The sequence below is a fragment of the Physella acuta genome, unplaced genomic scaffold (genome assembly GCF_028476545.2).
Source record: "Physella acuta isolate Inbredline_101_S28 unplaced genomic scaffold, ASM2847654v3 ptg000210l, whole genome shotgun sequence".
NCBI classification, from domain to species: Eukaryota; Metazoa; Mollusca; class Gastropoda; family Physidae; genus Physella; species Physella acuta.
The window spans coordinates 384,754-410,700 of record NW_026731729.1 but is presented as its reverse complement, the minus strand read 5'-3'; the positions used below and the strand labels follow the sequence as shown (position 1 = coordinate 410,700).

Sequence of the window (25,947 nt, the reverse complement as noted above, 5' to 3'; positions counted from 1 at the left end):
TAGAATTCAATTTTTGAACAATCACCACACAACTTAAATATCCTGAGTTGTTAAATACCTATTACTAATCAATTGTATTGTATTTTTCTCTAGGACACTACTTACATATAGATGCATCAAATAAAAATATAAACGCCTCCGCCAGAGTGACAAGTCCCCAGTTCAGGAACACACTGTCCAGGTGTCTAAGTTTCTGGTACCACATGCATGGGGCTGACATCAACAGACTCAATGTGTACTCTTCAAACTCCAGTGGACTAGGGGCGCCACTGTGGACAAAGGCTGGAGAACAGGGATTGTTGTGGCTGAATGCAGCAGTAGAGATTGGTGGAGATGATGGCTACCACAAGGTAAACAGGCTAGAGCAGATGTTAGTTGGTGCTGTTACTGAATGTATGTGTACATTGGTGCTGTCAGATATGTTGGTGTATGTGTACATTAGTGTTGTAATTAATTGAATGCTTGTGTATTACATTTGCATGAATGTTTCATCAATTTAATTTCACCAATTTGTAGAATGTGTCATATTGTGCTTAATGTATTCTGTAGAATTTATTACATTCTATTTCCTCTAATGCTCAGATTGTCATATTCTATGTCTTCTATGCTGTAAATTATCACATTCTATGTCCTCTATGCTGTAAATTGTCACATTCAATGTCCTTTATTCCCCAGATTGTGTTTGAAGCTTTAGCTGGACCTGGGTACAGAGGGGACATTGCCATAGATGATATAGCAGTATATGATGGACCTTGTCCAGCTTTAGGTGACTATAATCAAGCATTAGTGGTAGCCTTTTTATTTAAACTAACCTTGCATTTTATTTCTCACCAAGTAGCTTCATGACACCAAAATCCAAAATAAGGTGTATAGTTTTTGTACTTTGAGACACTGGTATGTGGATGTACTTATCATTACATGTACCTTCACAGATATCTGTGACTTTGAAGATGATGGTGTATGTGGGTTCAACCAGGATCTCTATGACAACTTTGACTGGACAAGACATGCAGGAAGCACAACTTCCACTTCCACTGGTCCAAGCATTGACCACACCTACCACACTACTGCTGGTTTGTTCATTACATTACATGTTATCTAATAATTTCACTCTCTTGTTGCTTGAACATTGTTGAGTTAATTTAAGACTTTGTGCTATCAAGTAGAGTTTAAAAATCTAAATTCTTTTGTAATTTATGCAAATAGCTCCAAATAATTGAAATGTTTCTATCTCAAAGAATATTCTATGTTAAATATTGTAGGTCATTATGAAAATGTGAGCCATGCAAGGTAACTTCATTCACATGTTGGTCATTCTTCTATCAGGTCATTACATGTACATCGAATCTTCCGCCCCAAGAGTGGCCGGGGATGTGGCCCGCATGCTCAGCCCTGTCTACCCCCCTACAGATGGACGCTGCTTGAAGTTCTGGTACCACATGTATGGAACCACCATTGGCTCACTGGCCATTTACCTTCGCGATGTCCATGGAACTGACATTCTCCTGGACAACAAAGTTGGAAACTTTGGAGACCAGTGGCTTATAGAGCAGCTGGATGTAGCCTCCATCACACCCTTCCAGGTTGGCTGCATTTTCAGTACTTCATAGAGCAAACATTCATTGTTTCGTACAAATATCTCAGCTTAGTTTTTAAATACTTTAATAATAATAAACACTAATAATTCCAGATTGTGTTTGAAGGAACTGTCGGCAGTAGCTACCTAGGAGATATAGCCATTGATGATGTTGAGGTAACATTTATTTTTAAATTTAAGTTTTAATTGTCCTGAGTACATAAGTCTTTTTATTCACTTGTCTCTACATTCCTACACGTGTATGTTTACATTTACCTCCAGCTGACAAATGATGCTTGTATACAAATGTATGGCTGTGACTTTGAAAGAGGATTTTGTTCCTGGACTCAGAATAAGTCAGACAACTTAGACTGGCAGTTGAACCATGGCCCAACTTCATCACTAGACACTGGTCCATCTCAAGACCACACCATCGCCTCTTCTGCTGGTAAATATACATCAATAAAAGCTTTTTGGTAAAATTAACCAAGATATCACACTGACTGGGTAGAGAGAGACTAACAACACAATTAACTGGGTATAACTCTGGTAGAGAGAGACTAACAACACAATTAACTGGGTATACTCTGGTAGAGAGAGACTAACAACACAATTAACTGGGTATACTCTGGTAGAGAGATACTAATAATACATTTAACTGGGTATACTCTGGTAGAGAGAGACTAACAACACAATTGACTGGGTATACTCTGGTAGAGAGATACTAATAATACATTTAACTGGGTATACTCTGGTAGAGAGATACTAATAATACATTTAACTGGGTATACTCTGGTAGAGAGAGACTAACAACACAATTAACTGGGTATACTCTGGTAGAGAGAGACTAACAATACAAGGGGCATATTTTCAGGTCAGTACATCTACCTAGAGTCCAGCTACCCCAGCAAGCCTGGTGATGTCGCCATATTGGATTCTCAGATGATCCCAGTCATAGCAGACAATGACATGTTCTGCTTCAGTTTGTGGTACTTCATGTATGGCAATGATATTGGTTTCCTGAATGTCACTGTCAAAGTAAGTTTTTTTAGATGTTAAAACATGAAGAAAAAAATCTTCAGACTGAGAGTTAATTTATTGCAAGTTCCAGTGTTGAGTGAACAATAATTCTTTAAGCATAAATTATTTAATTGAATTAATGTTTTTTGATGTATGTTTTTTTAAAAAACAAAACCAATGAAGTATTTTTCTAACAGAATATAGATGATTCAACACCAAATACAGTATTTTCACTGTTTGGTAACCAAGGGGCAGTATGGAAACAAGCTACAATTGACATACCTAAACCATCCAACACCTTCCAGGTATAGCAATCATTAATTTAATAATTATAACATGTAGTACAATATAGTGTAACTGACTGAACAATTAAAACATATAGTACAATATAGTGTAGTTGACTGAACAATTAAAACATGTACAATATAGTGTAGTTGATGTGGGTGACATGAAACAATAAATGTTACACAATTTTGTTTAGATCTCAGTTATTGGATCTATAGCTACTGGCTTCCATAGTGATATTGCACTTGATGACTTCATTATAAAGCCTGGTTCATGTGGAGACAGTAAGTCTATTGATCATTTCATCTGTTTAGATCAGGAGTTGTAGAACTTTTTCCTTGTTGTCTGTACTTATTTAACAGCAAATACATATAGCCAAATAGTCCTACTGTTTACACATTATCTAAATAGTCCAGTTAACCCTTCTAGAATTTTAAAATTCAAGCTCATACTTGCAGAATTATTTCCCTTTGATTTATTTTGGAATATTGTGCTGTAGAAGAATCAGAAAGTAAAATTTCCATCTGACTTATTCCACAAGATGCAGCCACAATACTTGGCAACTTCAGCTGTGGTGGAGCCAGAAACCAGACCATCCCAGCCACCAAAGTCTGTGATTTCATCAGGGATTGTACTGACACTGCTGCTGATGAGAGCAGCTGTGGTGAGTTCACTTACCACACGCATGTTTCACTATCTTACTTTTTTCTGACTCAAAGTTTAAATGCTGAACCAGAGTAATATAATTTTAATCTTTGAAGACCTAAAATGTTAGCTCTAGCTTAATAAAAATCTTGAGCACGAGTTTTATCAAAAGTGTGTTTTACATCATCACAGTTTGATTTTAAAACAAACATTAATTAATTTGTTATTAGAGACTCTACATAAAACGTTACTAGAATTTATAATATGAAAAAACAACTACCCTTTAATGATGAGTTGTGTTCTCTTAGGTGACTGCACATTCCAGTATGACTGGTGTAGGTACATTGACACCAGCATTGGAGATTTCCAGTGGAACAGAGGTTTTAATGGGTCCGTCACATCAAACACTGGGCCAGCATACGACCACAACAATGACCGCACAGGTACACATATTTTAAGTTACCTGTAGCATCTTACCACCTGCCTAGAGTATATAACTATTCTAATACAATCCCAAGAATTGATAACTCTTGTGCCCAGTAACAAAACTTTGGCCAATCATTCCCACCAGGCTACTACTTGTATGTTGACGCTTCACGGGGATCCTACTCAGACATGGCAGAGATTATAACCAACTTTAACTATGGACCTTCATCTGCATCTTGTCAAATCAAATTCTATTACCATATGTATGGCTATGGTAAGTTTCCTTTATTCTATAATTAGCTTTAGTCACTAAACTGATTATCCAGTACATCAAACCAATGTTCAATGTAAACTCCAGGCATAGGCCGCTTGATGGTGGTCCTGAGAGAGTCCCAAGAAGATACTGTTGTGTTTGATAAGTCTGGTGACTCAGGCAATAGGTGGGTTCAGGCAGTTGTGGATATTGGCAGGATAGCTGTCCCATTCAAGGTAAGACTGGACTTATGGAAGCTAGACCTAACATCACACTAGTTGCATTTTATTGTTTAGGAGTTCTATAGGGTTACAGTATTAAGTTACTATAATAAGGCAGTGTTAGCAGCTTTCTGTGACATTTTATTTTCTTGTATGAAAGGTTTTGTTTAGAGCTACCAGAAGCTACGGAATCACTGGGGACGTTGCTATTGATGACATCACTTTTGTTAACTGTGAATACCCTGGTCAGTGACTTCTATTGTTATATCCTAGGCTTTTATATAACTTTTACAGCAGTTAAAAATATGTTAAGTAAAAAATCACAAGAGAAATAAAAGCATTATTTAATTATAATGCAGTTAAACTTTTTACACCTAAATACATTTGGCACCCATTTCTCATTTGTAACTGGCAACATTTATATTTAAAATGAATAATTTGTCAATAATAATTTGCATTATGAATTTTACTTGACCAAAGTTCTACAACTATTTCTCAACTTTGTATGCAGCCCCTCAAACAAGCTGTCCACAAGGACAGTTTACCTGTCAGAGGAAGGCCTGTCTGGACTTCAGTCATGTTTGTGACTTCTCAGATGACTGTGGGGATGGCAGTGATGAAACTAATTGTGGTAAGATTTTAACATAGAATTAGGCTAATTTTGCAATTCTGCTATCAAGCCAGTTATAACAAGAACTCGCTTGATAACTGTTATTACTTCTCTACCTTTACATTATTAGGGCAAATTGATTAACAATAATATTGAATTTGGTGTTGAAAATTTGAATGAGTAAGCAGCTACACCAAAATAAATCTTTGTGTAGATGCATACCCCCTGCGCTCTGACTTTGAGTACAGTTTTGGTGCGTGGTCTCAAGACAACACCGATGATTTTGATTGGACAAGGCAGCAGGGAGCCACTGGGTCAACAGACACTGGTCCAACCAGAGACCACACTAGAGGAACAGTCAGAGGTAACCACTCACCTGTGCTGGTTGTTAATCTTTTTAACATTCTGTTTTAGATATTTAAAACATTCATCTTTAATTTTCTCTGGCTATTAGTATACAAGTATTGTGCTCTAAATATGGATATTTTTTAAAAGCATTTCTGTCACTTGTATTATTTAGGTCACTATGTGTACATCGAGACATCATCTCCCAGAGTTCAAGGTCAAAAAGCCAGGTTGATCAGTCCACTCATCTCAGTGACCAGTAGTAAAAAGAGAGCTGCCACCTCTTGTCAAGTGAGTTCATAAACAATTTTTTTTAAAATCGCTCTGTATAAATGTTAAATTGATGATCTGTGGATATCCCATCAACATTTTCCTTCTCTTAGATCCGTTTCTTCTACCACATGTATGGAAGTTCCATAGGCCAGCTTAATATTTACACACGTACAAGCTTGAATGGACCATTGAAAACAATTTTCACCCGTGGTGTGAATGAAGGGGACAGGTGGATTCGACAAGATTTGCCTTTGTCTGAATTTTCAGACTTCCAGGTAAAATAAACCTCAGTTTTTAAACAGGAAACTAATTTTTTTGCTGGTAAATGTTTATCAGATAACCAAAGTATATCTTCCTACAAATTAAAAAATTAATTGCTTTATATTAAAATAATTTTTCTGTCCACTACTCTAATTATACTCTTGTCACAGCACATACCAGTCCATATAACTACACATTTAAAACAGTTCTAATAATGTCACACATTTTCCTAGCCCATTTTGTGTATAGCTATGGCAGGTAATCTGATTAATGAAATTTTATTTACTAATTATCAGGTAATAATTGAAGGAACTGTAGGCAACAGTTACCTAGGAGACATAGCAGTAGATGACATTTCCCTGACAGATGGCTGTAAACTCAGCACTAACAGTAAGATCATTTGCTGGCTCTCTTCAGTTCAAAAGTTACATTTAGCAACATTTCCAGTCTAATATCTTGTTAAAAATAGATATGCTGTAAAAAGGTTTTTGAAATTAATTAAATTTTAATAGTTAGAATATTTTTTTATATAATAACTAATTTGGGTGTAACTATTATGCAAAGATTTAAAATAATAACATTATTTAAAAAACTGTTTAAGTGTTGGATTTACATTAAAAAAATTTTCAGCAATTTTACCAACTGGCCTTCCTACCCTACCAACAACACCTAACAAATGTGGAACCAATTATCAATGCAGCAATGGAACTTGCATCAGTCCCTCATCTGTCTGCAACTTTGTACTAGACTGTAATGATGGTGGGGATGAGGCTAATTGTGGTGAGAGATTGTATATTACTGTAATATGTTTTTATAAGTGTGACTAATGTAACAATGACCTCATCAGGCACCTGTGACAGTCAAGTTGTAAGTAGATGTACTAGAGTGACTAATGTAACAATGACCTCATCAGGCACCTGTAACAGTTAAGTTGTAGGTAGATGTACTAGAGTGACTAATGTAACAATGACCTCATCAGGCACCTGTGACAGTCAAGTTGTAGGTAGATGTACTAGAGTGACTAATGTAACAATGACATCATCAGGTACCTGTGACAGTCAAGTTGTAGGTAGATGTACTAGAGTGACTAATGTAACAATGACCTCATCAGGCACCTGTGACAGTTAAGTTGTAGGTAGATGTACTAGTGTAACTAATGTAACAATGACCTCATCAGGCACCTGTGACTTTGAAGCCAACCTGTGTGGCTGGCGAGACATCAGTGTGGGCATCTTCAAGTGGTCCAACATCTCAGCCCCATCAGCTTATGGCCTTCTACCTAGAACAGACACTACTGGTTATGCTCATGGCAGTGGTAGGTAACCCTTTTAATTTAATTACCTGGCTGTTGGTTGAATACATTTATCTAACAGACAGTGTTGTCTTACCAGGTCACTACATATCAGTCAGCTCAGGGCCTGGCTTGACAGTATCTCCTGCAGTGTTTGTCTCCCCACCCCTGCAGGTGTCTGGTCCAAGCTGTAGGATGTCTTTCTCTTACTACATGAATGGAATAGGCGTTGGTGAGTCTCATCACATCTACACTCACTTTTTAAAACTATTTTATACAAGAATGTTTCAGTCCAAGTTATTATGGTACTTATTTATATGACATTAGTGTTTAGATGATTAAAAAAAAACTATGCAAACTTTATACTTGTCCTCCTAAAGGCAATCTTGCAATCTTCCTGCAAAACTCTATCTACACTGGCACCACCCAGGGCACTAGCCTTTGGTCAGTGACATCAGCCACTTCTACTACCTGGCAGCAGTATTCTGTTGACATTGGGCAGGTCCCAGCTGGATATCAGGTCAGTTTTACCTTCAGTTGGTGCCTAAAGTATAGATAATTAATTGTTAAAGCCTTAGAGCATCACGAACATATTTACTTCAATTAATTAGGTTGTTGATACCATAGATACTCACTAGTGCACCTTTTTTTGGTCATCTCATGTTTTTCATGTTTTCTCATTTTTCTGACAAGCAAAAATAACTTTATACTACAGATTGTAATCAAAAGTACCCCACTGAATGGATTCACTTATGCAGTTGCTCTAGATGATTTAGATTTCATTGGTTGTCAGCCTAACACAACATTCAATATGACGCCCTCAGGTATGTTCTCTGAATTTTACATCAGAATATTTATATGCTGCAAAGAGCACTAAACGATTAACTTGAATTCAAAGTGTATAAAAGTAAATAGCAGTGCTCACGTTAAATAAGGAGATTTTTGTGAATCTACATATTTTTGGGGGGGGGGGGTGGAATGCTTCAGGGATGTGCGAGGACAAGGGAAGGGGATATGTCTAAAATCCCAGTATTTTAATAGCTGTCATAAATGGATGACACCTAATCATAACCACTTACTGAGCATCCTGTTGCTTATCAATCCTGTTTTTGTGCAATGTCAAGCTGTAATACTTTACACACTCCTCTCCTTAGGGTCCATCAACTGCAATCATCCAACCGTCTATCAGACTCTGGAGTCAAAAAAATAACACCATGGACCCATTTATTTATTACTTCACACACTCCACAGAACAAATATGTTTGTATGAAAAACTATTTTAAATTGGATGTTTTTTTTTTCATCCAGCTCTAGATTGTACTTTTACTGGTGGAGACTTCTGTGGGTTCTTCCAGTCCCGAACTGATAACTTTGACTGGACACTGACCAACCAACCAACATCATCGTCCAATACTGGTCCAGCTGGTGACCACACCACTGGTAAAGACTACTATGTTTACATCGAGTCATCACTACCACAGAAACAAGGAGACAAGGCTGTGCTCATATCTGCTCTCATGCCACCTACAAGTAAGTTTTTAGCACAGTTTGCAATGGTTGCCAACATAGGTCTTAACTAAATAACTCTCAGGATTTTGTATTTTTTGGTGTGTTTAAACAATTTTAGATACTAACTTCCTTGTTGAAAAATACTGTCAATTATAAATTTTGTATTAATAAATTTAAACAGTGGACACAAGTATTCCTAAACAAGCTTTGATATTGCAGAGATTGTATTTATTTTCTAATCCATCTCACCAGGCAATGACATGTGTCTCAAATTCTGGTACCACATGTTTGGTGCTGATATTGACACGCTGAATGTGTACGTAATCACTGGAAACAACAACTACACACGTATCTGGACTCGCTCTGACTCCCAGGCTAATGAGTGGAGGATGGCTGAAGCCCATGTTGCATCAACTCTAAACTATCAGGTTGGTCTTTTACACCACTGAAATACAAGCTTGTCAAATATGTGTGTTATATAGTGTCAGTGAATTAATGCATGTTGGTTTCTGGTATTAAAGATTGCCTTTGAGGGTACTGTAGGCCGCGGCTATGGTGGAGATATTGCTTTGGATGATATTTCAATGACTGTAGGGAAATGCCCAGTCCAAGGTAAATTACTTATTAAAAAATCATGTTTTAAATAACCTTTCTACAAAACATATAAAAATTATTGCTTAAATAAATGTGAAAACAAAGCTTGTACTGCAATAACATTTTAGAAAATCAGCAATCCAGCTTTTACTTCCACCTGGAAGTTTCAACATTGTGATGTGATGTTATTAAGAATTCAAAATATCGGCCAAGCCAAATGAGATAGGATTGATAAGCACCAAGTGACACTGACTTATGTTCCACAGTAACATGTGATTTTGAAATTGATCTCTGTGACTACATACAAGTGAAAGACACTGATATATTTGACTGGACAAGGTGGGCCAACCAAACTCAGTCCTTGGGCACTGGACCATCAACTGACCACACGACAAGCAATGGATATGGTAACCATTTAGTTTAGCTCATATTGTAAACTTTGTCTAGGTTTTTCTTTATCTATATCCAACAAAATAAAGATCTAGCATGCTGTTAAGTGTTCTCTGCACTGTAGAGGGAATATTTACTATTTTAAGCATAGAAACTCTTTTGCATGTATTCAGTTGACACTTCATGTCAAGGGCTAATTATGGTGAATTCCAAGTCTAAAACTGTGTACATGTGTACAGTGCTTTACTAGTTTGGACAATACTTACCTAAATACTGTGCACTGTACTAAAATAGCAGCTGTGTACGGTACTAACTTGTCTAACTACTGTGTACAGTATTTAACTATTGTGTACCCTACTCAACTGACTACTGTATAGTATTTAACTGCTGTGTAAGATACTTGACTAACAATGTGCTCATTGTTCCCCTTGACCAGGCTACTACATGCACATTGATGCCTCCGGCAGACGCCCAGGTGATAATGCCAAACTGATGAGTGAGCAATTTATATTGACCAGCCCCCAGTCCCACTGTGTTTACTTCTGGTTCCACATGCTGGGTGCTGACATAGGTACACTCAATGTTTACGCTGTCCATGACAACCGTCCATCTTCACCAATCTGGACCAGGAGTGGAGAGCTCGGGGACTACTGGTCACAAGGACGGGCCACAATTGATGGAACTTTAGGCAACTTTAATGTAAGCTAGCGTACCCTTACTTCCATGCAACATTTTTTCAATGTATCCAATATCTAACAAAATGTATGAATGTTGTTTATACAGCTCGTGTTTGAAGGTGTGGTTGGCAAAGGTTTCAGAGGTGACATTGGCCTGGATGACATTCGAGTAACTGAGGGTGTGTGCCCACACATTGGTAGCTGTGACTTTGAATATGACATGTGTGGCCTCTTCAACTCCTTCGGCAATGACAAGTTTGACTGGCTCCGTAACTCTGGTGAAACAGCTTCATCATTTACTGGACCTCCAGTAGACCACACCACCAATACAGATCATGGTAAAGTCTTGCCTCAATTCTATAATAGTGGCAGATTGTGTACTCAGGTTTAAAAAAATAAGGTTGAAGTTTCTATATTTTTCTGTTGATGAATGCAGGTTTTTACATGTACACTGAGTCATCTAACCAAATGAGTGGTGACAGAGCATGGCTGTACACAGACTATATACCAGCTACTACTGCTTCGTGCCTCACTTTCTGGTACTACATGTATGGATCAGGTACAGTCAATATTTTTAAAATCAGAATTTTGCAGTATAATAATTGAATGGGTGAAAGTTTTGATTGAGCAGTTAGAGTAATAAATGTAATCTTATTACAGATGTTGGCACACTGAGAGTCTACCTAACCCAGTCCAATAATATTTCCCATGTCCTATGGCAGCTGTCTGGGAACCAAGGACAGCAATGGAAGTCTGTCTCACTACCTCTGTCTAGCCCGGTTGAATACCAGGTGCTTAAGCCATACCTAAACACCAGCTTTATTCATACTGTTATAAGCCATTTATAACAGCCATATTAGCCCTAGAAGAAATCAATGTTATTTTTAATTAACAATGTATAAACAGACAAATTTCATTTTGCTACAAGTAAAGTTATAAAGATCATTTTCTTGTAGTTTTTTTTACTCATTTTAGATTTATTAAATTGTAGCTACTTCTGTTCACAGTCTTTTCTACTTTAGGTAAATTATTTTTCCCCACATTAATGATTAAGTTGAAATTCTTTAAAATTTGAATTCTACCCTTAAAGATTGTGTTTGATGGGGTGCAAGGCTCTGGTTTTATGGGTGATATTGCTATTGATGACCTGGTGGTTGCTGATGGTGTGTGTACGAATACAACAGCTCTACCCCCAACTGGCATCACACTCACAACAGCTGCCACATACCGTAAGATGTTTGCTAGCAACTTGTTTTAGAGTTCATTGTTTTTTTATCAGTTTTACCATAGCAAAATGTATTTGAGAATGTTGATTGAGAATGTTTGATTTTCACAGCCCCAACTCAGTGGGACTGTAACTTTGATGCCAATACACTGTGTACATGGCAGCAGGATCCATCAGAGAACTTTGACTGGACAATAAAAAGTGGGATGACAGACTCCTACAACACTGGTCCCAACTCAGATCATACTACAGGACATGGTATGTACCTGTTTACTTTACAAACTCAAGTTCATAAGTTCATGGAAGTAAAGATGGCAGTAAGAAAAGATTACATCTTGACATACAATTTAATATAACATTTTCACATGAGACTTGCTTTCATTGAATTCAAAACACAATACCACACACTTTTAAGTACTTTATTTCTTCCCATTTTGACCAATTACACAGCAATTCCCTATTCGCTAGCTGCTACCAAAAATCCCCCATAACAATTGTTCACTCTGCTTTTATGCCCCCAATTTGACCTTGGGATAAAAATACATAAACACCCCAGGGTTAACTCAACTCTCAAATGCACTATCCCATGTGTTCTAGACTATTCTAGCCTAACCTCTAATACAAAAAAACCTAGGATCTTCCATGTTGTTAAATTAGTAGACACAAGTAGTTCAAATGTAAAGTTAGTGCATAAAAAACATTTTTCACATAGACAAAAATTAGCTTAATATTTAAGTTCTACTTTATATTGTTTCTTTCGTACTGTTCTTGCTATCTTCATATTGTTTATACATATTCAGGTTATTACATCTACACTGAGAGCTCAAGTAGGAGAACCAACGACACAGCCAGAGTGATCAGTGATAACATTCCTCTAACAGCAGAAGGCATCTGTCTCAGGTTCTGGTACAACATGTATGGCAGTGACACTGGGACACTCAATGTTTACGCCAAACAAGGAGGTACCTGACAGTTCAATTCTTTAATGTCTACATTATAAACCAATGAAAAATCTCCAATATTCTACTAATGTTACTTCTGTACTTCAGGTGCACTTGGGCCAGTTTTATGGAGAAGGATAGGTGAACAAGGACAACTTTGGAAAGCTGGTTATGTCCATATCACATCCAGTAACCCTAACCCTGTTCAGGTTAGTGTCTGTTTATTTGTTTCTTAAAGTTATAACTTTATTTTTTACTATAGTCCTGATAAACATGTTTCATTTACTATCAGATTGCGTTTGAGGTTGTTTTAACATCTGGCTTTATGGGTGATACAGCTTTGGATGACATTAAAGTTAACACTGGATCATGTTTAGAATATGGAGGTAACATTGTTTGTTCTATTTTCTTTAATGAAACAAAATTGCCTTTTAAAAATTTTTTTTATTTATTTAATAAAATATAGGCCTAAAGCTTTTTTTGGAGGTGTTGCTTTAAAATTATTAATTTTAAAATATGACCATGGGGATAAACTTAGATCTAGAACAATTGATAAAAATTGGTTTCTTTTACTCTGTGAAAATAAAGCGGATGATTCAAAATATTTCTCTAAGAGCACCAGTACTAACTTACTCATAAAATGTAAGCTGCACATAAAAATTATTTCTAGACATTTCCTTATGGACTATACAGTGTGGGTTGTTTTTTTCTTTACATTAAATAAAATTTGTTAATTAAAACTATAATTTATGGTGGAAAAAAATCAGTGATTGAACTTATTTATTCATTAACTAAAAATATTTTTTTGGCGATAGGATCTTGTGACTTTGAGTCAAGTGACCTTTGTGAATTTACTGAAGACACATTGGATGACTTTGACTGGGTGAGGAACCAAGGAACAACAACTCCCAATGCCACCACAGGACCTAGTGTAGATCACACTTATGGAACAGCTACAGGTACACATGGCATGCTTAGTCCATGCTGGCTAGTTATTTTTTGATGGGCTTTTCCATGCAAAATGAAGATGTTAGTTATTATACTAATTGACCTTTTAACTTTGACCCCAGGCTACTACATGTACACCAGTTCAGCCCTTCCCCGCAGACAAGGTGACAAGGCCAGATTAGTTAGCCCCACCATAAAAGCCACAACTGGCAAATGTATGACCTTTTACTACCACATGTTTGGGTCAACCATGGGAACCTTGAATGTTTATCAGAAAACTTTTGGCCGCTTGTCTTTCCCAATATGGAGCACTACTGGCTCACAGAAAAGAACTTGGCTGCCTGCTCAGGTTTCACTCAACAGTGCTTCAGATTTCCAGGTTAGATTATCTACAATTCACTTTTACTTTTTATCAATATACTTGTTAAATTATGTATTATATGCCCTTTTCACTAAACATACTAGTTAGCCATTTAGAAAAAATAAATACAGATCCTGCCACAATATTTACTTATAAGCCTACAAAAAATGTCCACATTTTCCAGGTTGTGTTTGAGGGTATAATTGGAGGTGTCTCCTCCAGTGACATAGCCATTGATGACATCACATTCAGGGCAGGAGCTTGTCAACCTGCGGCCACGTGTGACTTTGAATACGGCCCTTGTCTCTTCTTCAACACGCCAACAGGAGACAACTTTGACTGGGAAGTGTTTACAGGAACAGATCACACTCTAAGGACACCTGTTGGTATGTTACTTTGGTTTTTGAACATCTTACTCTGAGGGTGCATTTTAAGTAATAAACAATTATTTTTTTAAATGTTAAATAATTTGCAGTCAGGATTAAGCATTTAAAATTTGATATTAATTACACTTTTCCTATTCTTTTTACATAGTTTTTAAGTTAAAGTGACTATACATCTTGAAAAAGAAAAAACTCTGTTCTTAATACCAACACCATTTGTAATACTTCAGAAATTTTTATTAATAGACAACTTCAATAGTGTTGATGTATATTTAGGTCATTACATGATGATGGATGCTAGCCACAAAACTCAAGGACAAAGTGCTATACTGTTTAGTGAGGTTCTACCCCCAACACCTGCCTCCTGCTTTAGCTTTTATGCACACCTAAGCCAAGGACTAGGTGGAGGTACACTGGTACTTAACATGGACACTGACCTCTCTGGAGGCAGCAGCTATCAGAACCTGTTGTCCCTGAACAATCCATCCTCTCCTGACTGGGTGTTTGCCCAAGTAAGAGCTCTCAAATATCTTGTATATTCTAGCTGTCATTTTTATTAACTTCTTTCTTTCCTCTTTTATTTATTGATTCCTTATTGATAAAATAAAAAAAAATTAAAATGTGCTTGTACATTTCCATACAGAGTCTTTGTTATTATTTGTATGATTATTTGGAATGGCTAAAATGTAAATTGGCCTAACTATTGCAGGCTGATGTGATGTCGACTAGCCCCTATATGCTGATGTTTAAAGGAAGTGTCTCAGATCCTATGCTAAGTACCATTACCATTGATGACACATCACTGACACCTGGAAAATGTGTCAAGCCACCTGACAATTTCCCATGTGGAGATGGAACCACAATAACTCCTGCCCAGGTAGATTTTAATCAATCTTGCTGACTTATCTTTTAAATGCAAACAATAAACTAACAGCAATCAAAATCAATAGGTCTAAATATTTAAACAAGTGTTCTGTTATTTGTGCTTCATCAGGCTTACTTATATTCTATTTGAATCCATTTGGACTAAGATTTTTGTGTAGGTTGCTCATGTTCTATTTGAATCCATTAGGACCAAGATTTGTGTGTAGGTTGCTCATGTTCTATTTGAATCCATTAGGACCAAGATTTATGTGTAGGTTGCTCATGTTCTATTTGAATCCATTAGGACCAAGATTTATGTGTAGGTTGCTCATGTTCTATTTGAATCCATTAGGACCAAGATTTATGTGTAGGTTGCTCATGTTCTATTTGAATCCATTAGGACTAAGATTTATGTGTAGGTTGCTCATGTTCTATTTGAATCCATTAGGACCAAGATTTATGTGTAGGTTGCTCATGTTCTATTTGAATCCATTAGGACCAAGATTTATGTGTAGGTTGCTCATGTTCTATTTGAATCCATTAGGACTAAGATTTATGTGTAGGTTGCTCATGTTCTATTTGAATCCATTAGGACCAAGATTTATGTGTAGGTTGCTCATGTTCTATTTGAATCCATTAGGACTAAGATTTATGTGTAGGTTGCTCATGTTCTATTTGAATCCATTAGGACCAAGATTTATGTGTAGGTTGCTCATGTTCTATTTGAATCCATTAGGACCAAGATTTATGTGTAGGTTGCTCATGTTCTATTTGAATCCATTAGGACCAAGATTTATGTGTAGGTTGCTCATGTTCTATTTGAATCCATTAGGACCAAGATTTATGTGTAGGTTGCTCATGTTCTATTTGAATCCATTAGGACTAAGATTTGTGTGTAGGTTGCTCATGTTATACCCCTCTCTGCAGGTGTGTGATTACCACAAAGACTGCTCTAACAACGCTGATGAATCCCACTGTGGGACATGCACCTTTGAGACTGATCTCTGTGGCTTTGTTGATTTGAGCAAGGGCTCGTTCATGTGGAAACAAGCCACAGATGCAGATACTGATGATCTAGTTGATAGGATTGGACCTGACCACACAACCAAAACAACAAATGGTCACTTTTTGTATGTCACTGGGCAAAGAGGGTCATCCAATGGTGATGCTACACTGGCAACCCCAGAGCTGCAGCCCACATTTGAGACTTGCCAGTTCTTGTTCTACTACAAGAGACTTGTTGGAAGCTTGCAAGTTTTTGTCCAGGTAATCAAGCTGAAGATGTTGTTTTGTTAAAAGTTAGATATATTTAAAAAGTAAATAGTGCCATAGAAAATCAGTCAATTAATATTATAACAGTACTCTTGTTGACCATTTTTATTATGTTCAAAGACATTTTCCATCTGGTTGCAGTCTACCAATGTTTAAATGTACCATGTTTCTGCAGGTTGGGTCAAGAGAAAATCTGGTATGGGAAGCCACGTTTGCACCAACAGGAGCTGACTGGGCCCAGGCTATTGTCAACATAGGCCACTATAATAGCCCCATCCACGTCATCATCAAGGGAACACGCAGCTACACCAGCACAAGGACTGTTGTTATAGATGACACAAAGTTTGTTAATTGTCAGCGTCCAGCCTCCTCACCCAGCTGCCAGACTGGTCAGTTCCGATGTTCTAATGGAGTATGTATTGACCCCATCTTTCAGTGTGATCTAACAGATGACTGCGGAGATGGATCAGATGAGTCTGGCTGCCAAGGTGCTAATCAATGCAATTTTGAGGGTGGTTTATGCTCTTGGACACAGGATACCACGGACAACTTTGACTGGACACTTCAACAAGGGCCAACCACAACTAGGTACACCGGACCAAAAGTGGACCACACCACAGGCTTGAATACTGGACACTTTATGTTTCTAGACACATCCACCCCTGGAAGACGAGGTCAAAAAGCTAGGCTACTGAGCCCTGTCTTAAGCCCTGCTCAAGTCACTGATGGCTGCCATATCTCATTCTTTTATTACATGTTTGGTTCTCAAATGGGATTCTTCAATATTTACATAATAACAGAGAAAGGAGGATACCCAACTTTGCTGTTTTCTAGACAAAATTTCCAGCAGAGCTATTGGGCGAGAGAAATTCTGGCACTCAACAGCAGCAAAAATTTCCAGGTCATGATAGAAGGTGTTGCAGGAAGTGGATTCTTAAGTAACATGGCACTTGATGATGTAACCATCTCATCTGGCTGTAAGCTAGCCCCAGCTTTCTCTGTCTTGCCCACACCTAACTACATAGTAACAACTGGATCCACAACACCCAGCATAAACGGCACTGGAAACTTCCGCTGTAATAATGGTGACTTGGTGCCAAGGTTCAGAATTTGTGACTTCATCGCTGACTGTAAAGATGGATCTGATGAAGCCACATGTGGAGGATGTGACTTTGAATCTGGCCTGTGTGGCTGGTTTTATGCAAGCACTGGACATTTCAAATGGTCTCTCAGTACCCCAGACGTGATGGGCAAGGTGGGACCAACCATAGATAACACTAAGGGCCAAGCCACTGGCCACTACATGTATGTACAACCAGACTATGGAGTGACTCCCGCACCTGCTGTCCTGAGGTCCCCACCACTGGGTGCTACATCCAGTGAATGTATGATCACTTTCTTCTACCATTACACTAGCACAGCTGGCAAACTTTCAATGCAGGCCCAGATTGGTGGCGTCAAAACTACAGTCTGGACATCCACAGCCATGTCAGGTACATGGAGAAAAGCTTTTGTTTATCTAGGTCGCATTGGTCAGTTGACTAGAGGATCTCAGGTTGAAATTTCCTATGAATCAACTGGAACAACAAGCTCCACGGACCTGGCCTCTATTGATGACATTGTGTTTACAAGGTGCAGCCCCAGGGAGACACCTCCTTCTCTAGCTTGTAACTTTGAAGGGAAGAGCACTTGTATCTGGCTACAAACCAACGATGATCAATTTGACTGGACGCTCCATAATGGATCTACTTTATCCTACGGAACAGGCCCTAGCGCTGCGCATGGAGGCAGCTACTACATCTATGCTGAAGCTTCAGCTCCCCAGAAACCAAATGATACAGCAGTTTTAGTGAGTCCTACCCTGTCACCTACAGACCAAACAGGCTACTGTCTGTCCTTCTGGTACCACATGCATGGATCAGATATGGGCACACTCTCACTCTTGGCTAAACATCCTTTCTCTGGCTTTGATACACTGTGGTCTATTAGGGGAACTCAGAGGGATGACTGGATTCAGCAAAGAGTTTTTATTAACATGACCAGGCAATACACACTCTACTTTAATGCCACTATTGGCAATGGCTTTGAGAGTGATATAGCTCTTGATGACATCAACACGATCAGAGGCAGGTGTCCAGCTCTAGAGCAGTGCACTTTTGACTCTGACTTCTGTGACTACACACAAGACACCAGTGACAAGTTTGACTGGTCACTGGGAAGTAGTGCCACAGCTACACCAGGAACAGGACCCAGTAAAGACCATACCCTCGGCTCATCTCTGGGCAAGTACGCCTACATCGACTCATCAGCACACTCCCCTGGTGACAATGCTATCATCTCCAGTAACACTTACACTGATTTCCAGTTCATTAGACAGGGCTGTCTAACTTTCTGGTATCACATGTATGGTACAGGCATTGGTACTCTCAATGTTTACAGAAAGGACCAAGGATCAAATACATCTGTCATTATCTGGACTTTAACTGGTCCACAAGAAAGTACATGGAAGAAGGCCACAGCCTCAATCAACGCTCAAGGTAAAGCCTACCAGATTCAGTTTGAAGCCACTGTAGGATCAGCACAAGGTGACATTGCAATTGATGATGTCTTGGTATCTACCGGAGCATGCCCTGCTTTAGCCTCTTGTACTTTTGAAACAGACTTGTGTGGGTTTATGAACCTACAAAACGGAGACAACTTTGACTGGGTTCAGGACAGTGCAGGCACAGATACAGATAACACAGGCCCACAAGTAGACCACACCACAGGTACCAAGCAAGGGCAATACCTGTACATAGAGACATCAGGTTATCATAATCTGGGTGATAATGCCTTACTCCAGAGTGAGCCCATCCCAGCAACTAACGGAAGTTGTCTCACATTCTGGTACCACATGTATGGTGCTGGCATTGGACAGCTCAATGTCTACACTAAGCCATCATCAGCTCAGTCTAGGAGGAAGATTTGGGCTCTAAGCAATAACCAAGGCAATATGTGGCAACAGGCACAGATTCCTCTTGTTTACCCATACATGTTTGAAATCATCTTTGAAGGAACATATGGTGGTAATTTCACAGGTGATATAGCTATTGATGACATCAGCTATAGCTTTTACGCTTGCTCAGCAGCTGTGGTAACCACGGTAACACCCACAGGACCTTCTTTTGTTACTTACCCTAAGAGTGAACTGGACTGTGATTTTGAGACACAGCTGTGCATGTGGACACAGGATACAACAGATGACATTGACTGGACCATAATGGCAGGGCCAACAACATCCAGAGCCACTGGGCCGCCTTCTGACCACACACTGGGAACAAAGGATGGACATTACATTTACACTAAAGTCTCTGGCTTCACTTCTTTGAACGCTACAGCAAGACTCATCAGTCCGGTTATTGATGTACCTGCCAATGGCATCTGCTTCAAGATGGTCTACTACATGTATGGGGCATCTATCAACCGCCTAAATATTTATGCATCCTCTCTAAGTCCCAGCAAACAGGAACTGATGTGGACAAGAATTGGCACACAAGGACCAGAATGGAAGTGGGTCCAGATTCACATCCAGGACATCAGTGGGCCAGCATTTATTACAGTAGAGGGTCTCACTGGATCTGGCTACACTGGAGAGATAGCTGTGGATGACGTCATGATGAATCTAGGAGACTGTCCACCCCACCCTGAATGTGACTTTGAGGATGGAATATGCTCTTATCAACAACTCAAAAATGATGATTTTGATTGGACTTTGAACAAAGCAACAACAAATACAAGTTTCACTGGACCATCAGCTGACCACACACTGACCACCCCTGAAGGACACTACGCTTACATTGAGACATCAGCACCCAGAAAACTTGGAGATGTAGCCAGGCTACAAACTCCGGTCTTTGACCCCACTGATAGCTCTTGTTTAACATTCTGGTACTCCATGAATGGACAGACCATTGGCTCCCTGAATGTGTACACCCTAGATGAAGGCGCACCCGACAGTTCAGCTAATTTAGTTTGGGGTAGAACAGGATCTCAAGGCCCAGACTGGCAGATAGGTCAGGTCACAGTATCCAACAACAGACGTTTTACTATCATCTTTGAAGGTATTGTTGGCAATGGCATGTATGGAGATCTAGCTATAGATGACATCAGCATCCCACCAGGAATCTGTCCAGGTCTTGGCAGCTGTGATTTTGAAGGGGATATCTGCAGCTGGGGCAACACACAAAGTGGAGATGTCTTTGACTGGATGAGAGCTAGAGGAGCCAGGTACTACAGCACTGCTGGACCCAGCGTTGATCATACCCTGAAAACAGAATATGGTGGGTACTTGGTGATGGACAGTAGTTCACCTAGAAAGGCAGGTGACACAGCTAAATATGTCTCACCAATTCTTGATAGTGGAACAGCTTATTGCCTGAATCTATGGTACTTGATGAATGGATATGGAATGGGAACGCTCAATGTAAATGTTCGCCCCTACCCTCAAGGCTTAACGAGGAACATCAATCACATAGAAGGAAACCAAGGCACTGAATGGAAATCCATTAGAGTAACTGTAGCTAACTCAACAACCAACTTTGTGATTGTAATTGAAGGTATAATTGGTCAAGCAACTGTTAGTGACATAGCTATAGATGACATTGCTCTTCAGCTTGGCTCCTGTGAATCTTTACCTAAACCACCCCAAACAGCCAATGCTTTCCACTGCACTGCAGACAACAAATGGCTAACTCTAAATCAGGTGTGTGATTTCAAATTTGATTGCAGTGATGGAGAGGAAGAAAAGTCTTGCGGTTATGAATGTGATTTTGAAAGTAATAACACATGCAAATGGAGAAACACAGCAGACACCACATACAAATGGACAATAAATCAAGGTACAACTCCAGGGGCCAACATAGGTCCAGCTGTGGATCATACCCTGGGCAATGCCACTGGCCATTACATGAGTGTTGATTCCAGCACTGGCTACTCCTATTATGCTGCTAGTTTTGATAGCCCCATCCTGCAAAGATCCTCTCCTAAATGTGAGCTTGTATTCTACTTCCACATGACGGGCAACAACATTGGGTCTTTATCTGTCACAAGAGTAGAAGGGTTACAGATGGCAACTCTATTCACTGCAGCCAAAGATTATGGAAACGGCTGGCAGCAGGCTGTTGTACCCCTTGGTAAATCTGAGTCACCGTTTTCAATAGCTATAAGAGCCCAGCGCAGCTACCTTACAAATGGGGACATAGCTATAGATGACATTTCTTTCAGGAACTGTGACTTCCCTTCACCTAGCACCAGCTGTAATGGGCTAAACACATTTAAATGCAACAACACAGCGTGTATAGACCCAGTCCTTAAGTGTAACTACGATGATGACTGTGGAGACAACTCTGATGAAAGTCAAGCAACTTGTGCATCCTATGATCGTTGTAATTTTGAAACAGATTTCTGTGACTGGACACAAGAACCGCTTGAAGATGAATTCAACTGGATCAGAAAAAATATGGGTACCCTCTCCACCCTGTCAGGCCCAAGAAAAGACCACACAACTGCAGTGAACACAGGCCATTTCCTGTACATCGAGTCCTCCACCCCAAGGCTACCTGGTGACAGAGCATGGCTACTGAGTCCTGTGTTAAAACCCACAACTTCATGCCAACTTACCCTCTTTGTTTTCATGTTTGGTCCAGACATTGACACACTAACTGTTTACACTAGAACAGCTCTGGGTGGAACTCTTACTAGTATCAAGAGCATGAAAGGAGAATCAGGTTCTTTCTGGCAACAAATCAACCTAGCTCTATCTAGCAGTACAAATTTCCAAATAGTCATTGAAGGTGTCAGAGGCTACGGTAACCTAGGAGACATAGCCATTGATGACTTGGTGCTCTCCCCTGGCTGTGTGGCGACAACAGATGTTTTACCAGCTGCCACCTCAGTCTCAACAACAACCACTCCAAATCCTTGCGGAGATCCTTCCAAGTGGCAGTGTAAAGACATGAAACAATGCATATACAAGACAGAACTGTGTGACTTTTCTTATCAGTGCAATGACCACTCAGATGAGCAGGACTGTGGAGTTTGTGACTTTGAGCGCTCATCCTGTGGCTGGAATGACCTGAGTCAAAGTAGCTACATCTGGGACCGTGTCAACACTACATCTAAAATTGCAATAGCTAAGCCAGCTAATGATCATACCCTGGGCACCCAAGGCATCGGTTGGTACATGGTCATTCGTCCAACAGATACAGGCTATGCTAGAGCTTCAATTCTTGAGTCCCCTGTGTATGGAGCCACGGAGGAGGGGTGTTCTGTAGAGTTTTATTACATGAGTGATGGTACAGGTCGCATCGCCCTCTACTTATACCCTGATGGGGTGACAAAATATGATTCATCAGATTTAGGCATACGAGTCTGGAATGGCTACCTCTCATATTCATGGCAGAAAGTTTCTGTTGGCATTGGCTCTAGGGCTCCAGGATTTAGGCTCATATTCCGTTATGATTACTCCATGCCACTCCAAACAAATGGTATGGCGATAGATGACATTACATTCACCGCTGGGTGCCAGCGAGCTGCTGCTAGCAATAATTGTTCAGCTGGAGAATTCAAGTGTCCATCTAGCCCAGAGTGTAAACCCAGCACTGCAGTATGTGATCTGGCCCATGACTGTTTGAATGGAGACGATGAGGACACAACTCTGTGTAAAAACTATTATCTCTGTAATTTTGAAAGTGGCACCTGTGGCTTTGTCCAAGACTATTCTGACAAGTTTGACTGGACCATGAACCAGGGCAGAACATCCACATTAGAGACAGGTCCAGACTTTGACCACACCTTAGGAAATGCACTAGGCCATTACATGTACATTGAAACTTCATCACCACAAGTAGCCAATGATACAGCTCGACTCAAGAGCCCAGTTTTCCTGCCCAACCCATCAGGCAACTGCTACATGCGCATGTTCTATCACATGCGAGGAGAACACATTAATGCCCTCAATGTCTACACAGAAATCCAAGAGGAGGGAACTCGAACTCTCAAGTGGAGCATGCACAACGCACAAGGCAACCAGTGGAATAAAGCTTCAATAAAACTGGATGACACTAAATTATTCAGAGTTCTTATTGAAGGGGTCAGAGGAATCGGCTTCAATGGAGATATAGCCATAGACGACATTACCTTTACTCCAGACTGCCACAAACTGGACCAAGTCACGCTGCCACCAATCAGACCCACAGTTAACCCAGGCAGCTGCAAAGCTGGATCAGAATTTCAATGTGATGGCAAGTGTAAACCTATCAACCTGCTGTGTGACTTCAATCAAGACTGTGCTGACGGTACTGACGAGGTGAACTGTCCTGCTGTATGTGACTTTGAGAAGAATATGTGTGGCTGGAATGTACTAAGCACCTTCCAGACCTGGAGCATCCAACCAGCTTCCACGTACTCGCTAGTGGATGTTGCTCCTGGCACAAACCAAGGTCATATCCTGGCCACATCAGGTTCTACTTCAAGCGGCCTCATCTCACCATTTTATTCTTCAGCAGCTCAAGAGTGTTCCTTCTCATTTTCTTTTAGATCCAACTACTACCCACAAAGTCTGAAACTAAGTATAAGATCCAATGGTTTTGACAACCAGCTCTGGGGCTACTCTACTTATGGAAGCACTTTCTCCAACTACAACCTAAACAGCTGGCAAAATGTCACTGTGCAACTTCCAAAGTGCAGTTCAGATTTCCAGATGGTCGTTACTGGCACACCCAGCTATTACTCTGCTGCCCAGCTGTTCCTAGATAATTTTGTCTTTACTGGATGTGGGACACCAACACCAAGTATGTGTAACCCTGGTCAGTTTAAATGTTCCAATGGACAATGTGTCAGCCAAGATCAGATCTGTGACTTAGAATTAAATTGCTGTGATGGCTCTGATGAAGACCCTCAACAGTGTTATTTCTATAGCAAGAATACTTTTGAAAATGGCTTAAGTGACTGGAAACGATTAACTTCAGACAGCCAGAACTGGGATATCCAACAAGGCTATGGAACTTCCAGTTATTATTTATCAAATACTCGCCCAATGTTTGACCACACAACTCAGTCTCAGTATGGACACTACCTTTATGCAACCTTTACTTACTCATCCCAGAACACATCTGCAGGAATGTCCTACTCCCTTCCTGCTCCCAATGGAGAATGTGACGTGACATTCTGGTACTACATATCTGATCCTGATGCAGGAAATCTGGAGGTCTCCAGCAGTACAGCTTCCAGTGGAAGAGCTTTACTGGGTACCATAGCTCCCTTGGAAACTGATTCATGGCAGAAGGCAACTTACCAGGTGAAGGTGTCAGAACCATTCCAGTTCATCATACGAGCACTGCATGGTGTTAGCTATGGAGGGTACTTTGCTCTGGATGATGTTGTCTTTGGGCCTGGCTGTAAAGCCCCTATCCCAGCCACACCTGCACCAGCGGTAACAACAATGACCACAGCAACACCACCCTCACACAGTACATTCAAACCTTGTGCTGCTAATCAGTTCCAATGCCTGAGTGACGGGGCTTGTATTGCTCAGTCGCAAGTGTGTGACTTCAATGCAGACTGTAAGGATCTCAGTGATGAGACCCAATGTAATTCTCTAAGTATGTGTACATTTGACAACAACCTGTGCACCTGGTCTGAGATGACACAAGATGGCTTGGACTGGCAGCAAGTTTTGTCCACCACTGTTTCACCTAACCAAGGACCTTCGTTTGATGGAACTTTGAACTCTGGTGGCTATGCTTACCTTAATGAGAAAAACACAGTAGATAAAACAGGAGCTTCAGGTGTGTTGTTATCACAGACATTCAGCTCCTCTGGTGCAGGCTGCACCGTACAGTTCAGCTATTACATGGCCAACATTGCACAGGGCCCTCTGATGCTAATGATAAACATGACTGAAAGTGCCCCTGTTGTGTTATGGCAAACTAGTGAGAGTCCAGGAGAATGGAGGAAAATTGTTGTGGGAATAGGTCGACGTACTTCACCATTCAACCTCAGATTCATTACTTCCCCTGATCACCTCTTCTCAGGGCAAATGGCTCTGGACAACATACAATTGATCCACTGTGCTGAGCCATTTCCACAGGCCAGCTGTACAAAAGACCAGTTTAGATGTGCCAATCAAGCCTGTATTGACTATTCATTTGTTTGTGACAAAGAAGATGATTGTGGTGATGGCTCTGATGAAAAAGATCCTTCCTGTAGTACATTTTTATCATTTGATTTTGAAAACACTTTTGGAGACTTTTATCAAATGGAAGAAGATCAGCTTGACTGGCAGAGATGGGACAGTTCTGTCTTGCCACCAGACACACTACCTGGAATTGACCACAGTACTGGCTTATCCAGTGGTCACTACTTGTATGTAACTGGAAGCTCTAACTCCAAAGGAACAGATGCTGGGGTTCTTCTCTCTAAAGTTTTAGCACCAACCAACAACAGCTTCTGTCAGGTTAGTTGTACCTTACTAGATAAAGGATTAATTGAACCCTGACATTAGTAAAGTAATTCAATTACTGTACTGGTTTATGATCTG

At 39.9% G+C, this 25,947-nt stretch overlaps 1 protein-coding gene across 1 annotated transcript in view; it reads left to right on the top strand.

The window, feature by feature from the left end:
• LOC131937437 (MAM and LDL-receptor class A domain-containing protein 2) overlaps positions 1-25,947 on the top strand; it is a 79,758-nt gene that overhangs the window by 51,034 nt on the left and 2,777 nt on the right. The window contains exons 128-171 of the mRNA XM_059294868.1: positions 94-350; positions 676-766; positions 933-1,073; positions 1,327-1,583; positions 1,691-1,753; positions 1,859-2,024; positions 2,451-2,614; positions 2,794-2,901; positions 3,078-3,165; positions 3,423-3,545; positions 3,835-3,969; positions 4,098-4,226; positions 4,311-4,441; positions 4,587-4,671; positions 4,938-5,057; positions 5,251-5,400; positions 5,557-5,672; positions 5,765-5,929; positions 6,212-6,305; positions 6,546-6,695; positions 7,093-7,230; positions 7,307-7,438; positions 7,587-7,726; positions 7,922-8,030; positions 8,515-8,736; positions 8,968-9,143; positions 9,237-9,327; positions 9,576-9,716; positions 10,136-10,398; positions 10,483-10,714; positions 10,813-10,935; positions 11,037-11,167; positions 11,467-11,605; positions 11,713-11,859; positions 12,402-12,563; positions 12,651-12,751; positions 12,835-12,928; positions 13,358-13,501; positions 13,613-13,869; positions 14,036-14,237; positions 14,511-14,746; positions 14,944-15,111; positions 16,026-16,364; positions 16,546-25,863. Of these exons, the coding sequence (XP_059150851.1) occupies positions 94-350; positions 676-766; positions 933-1,073; positions 1,327-1,583; positions 1,691-1,753; positions 1,859-2,024; positions 2,451-2,614; positions 2,794-2,901; positions 3,078-3,165; positions 3,423-3,545; positions 3,835-3,969; positions 4,098-4,226; positions 4,311-4,441; positions 4,587-4,671; positions 4,938-5,057; positions 5,251-5,400; positions 5,557-5,672; positions 5,765-5,929; positions 6,212-6,305; positions 6,546-6,695; positions 7,093-7,230; positions 7,307-7,438; positions 7,587-7,726; positions 7,922-8,030; positions 8,515-8,736; positions 8,968-9,143; positions 9,237-9,327; positions 9,576-9,716; positions 10,136-10,398; positions 10,483-10,714; positions 10,813-10,935; positions 11,037-11,167; positions 11,467-11,605; positions 11,713-11,859; positions 12,402-12,563; positions 12,651-12,751; positions 12,835-12,928; positions 13,358-13,501; positions 13,613-13,869; positions 14,036-14,237; positions 14,511-14,746; positions 14,944-15,111; positions 16,026-16,364; positions 16,546-25,863 (15,938 nt within the window). The remainder of the gene's footprint in view (positions 1-93; positions 351-675; positions 767-932; positions 1,074-1,326; positions 1,584-1,690; positions 1,754-1,858; positions 2,025-2,450; positions 2,615-2,793; positions 2,902-3,077; positions 3,166-3,422; positions 3,546-3,834; positions 3,970-4,097; positions 4,227-4,310; positions 4,442-4,586; positions 4,672-4,937; positions 5,058-5,250; positions 5,401-5,556; positions 5,673-5,764; positions 5,930-6,211; positions 6,306-6,545; positions 6,696-7,092; positions 7,231-7,306; positions 7,439-7,586; positions 7,727-7,921; positions 8,031-8,514; positions 8,737-8,967; positions 9,144-9,236; positions 9,328-9,575; positions 9,717-10,135; positions 10,399-10,482; positions 10,715-10,812; positions 10,936-11,036; positions 11,168-11,466; positions 11,606-11,712; positions 11,860-12,401; positions 12,564-12,650; positions 12,752-12,834; positions 12,929-13,357; positions 13,502-13,612; positions 13,870-14,035; positions 14,238-14,510; positions 14,747-14,943; positions 15,112-16,025; positions 16,365-16,545; positions 25,864-25,947) is intronic.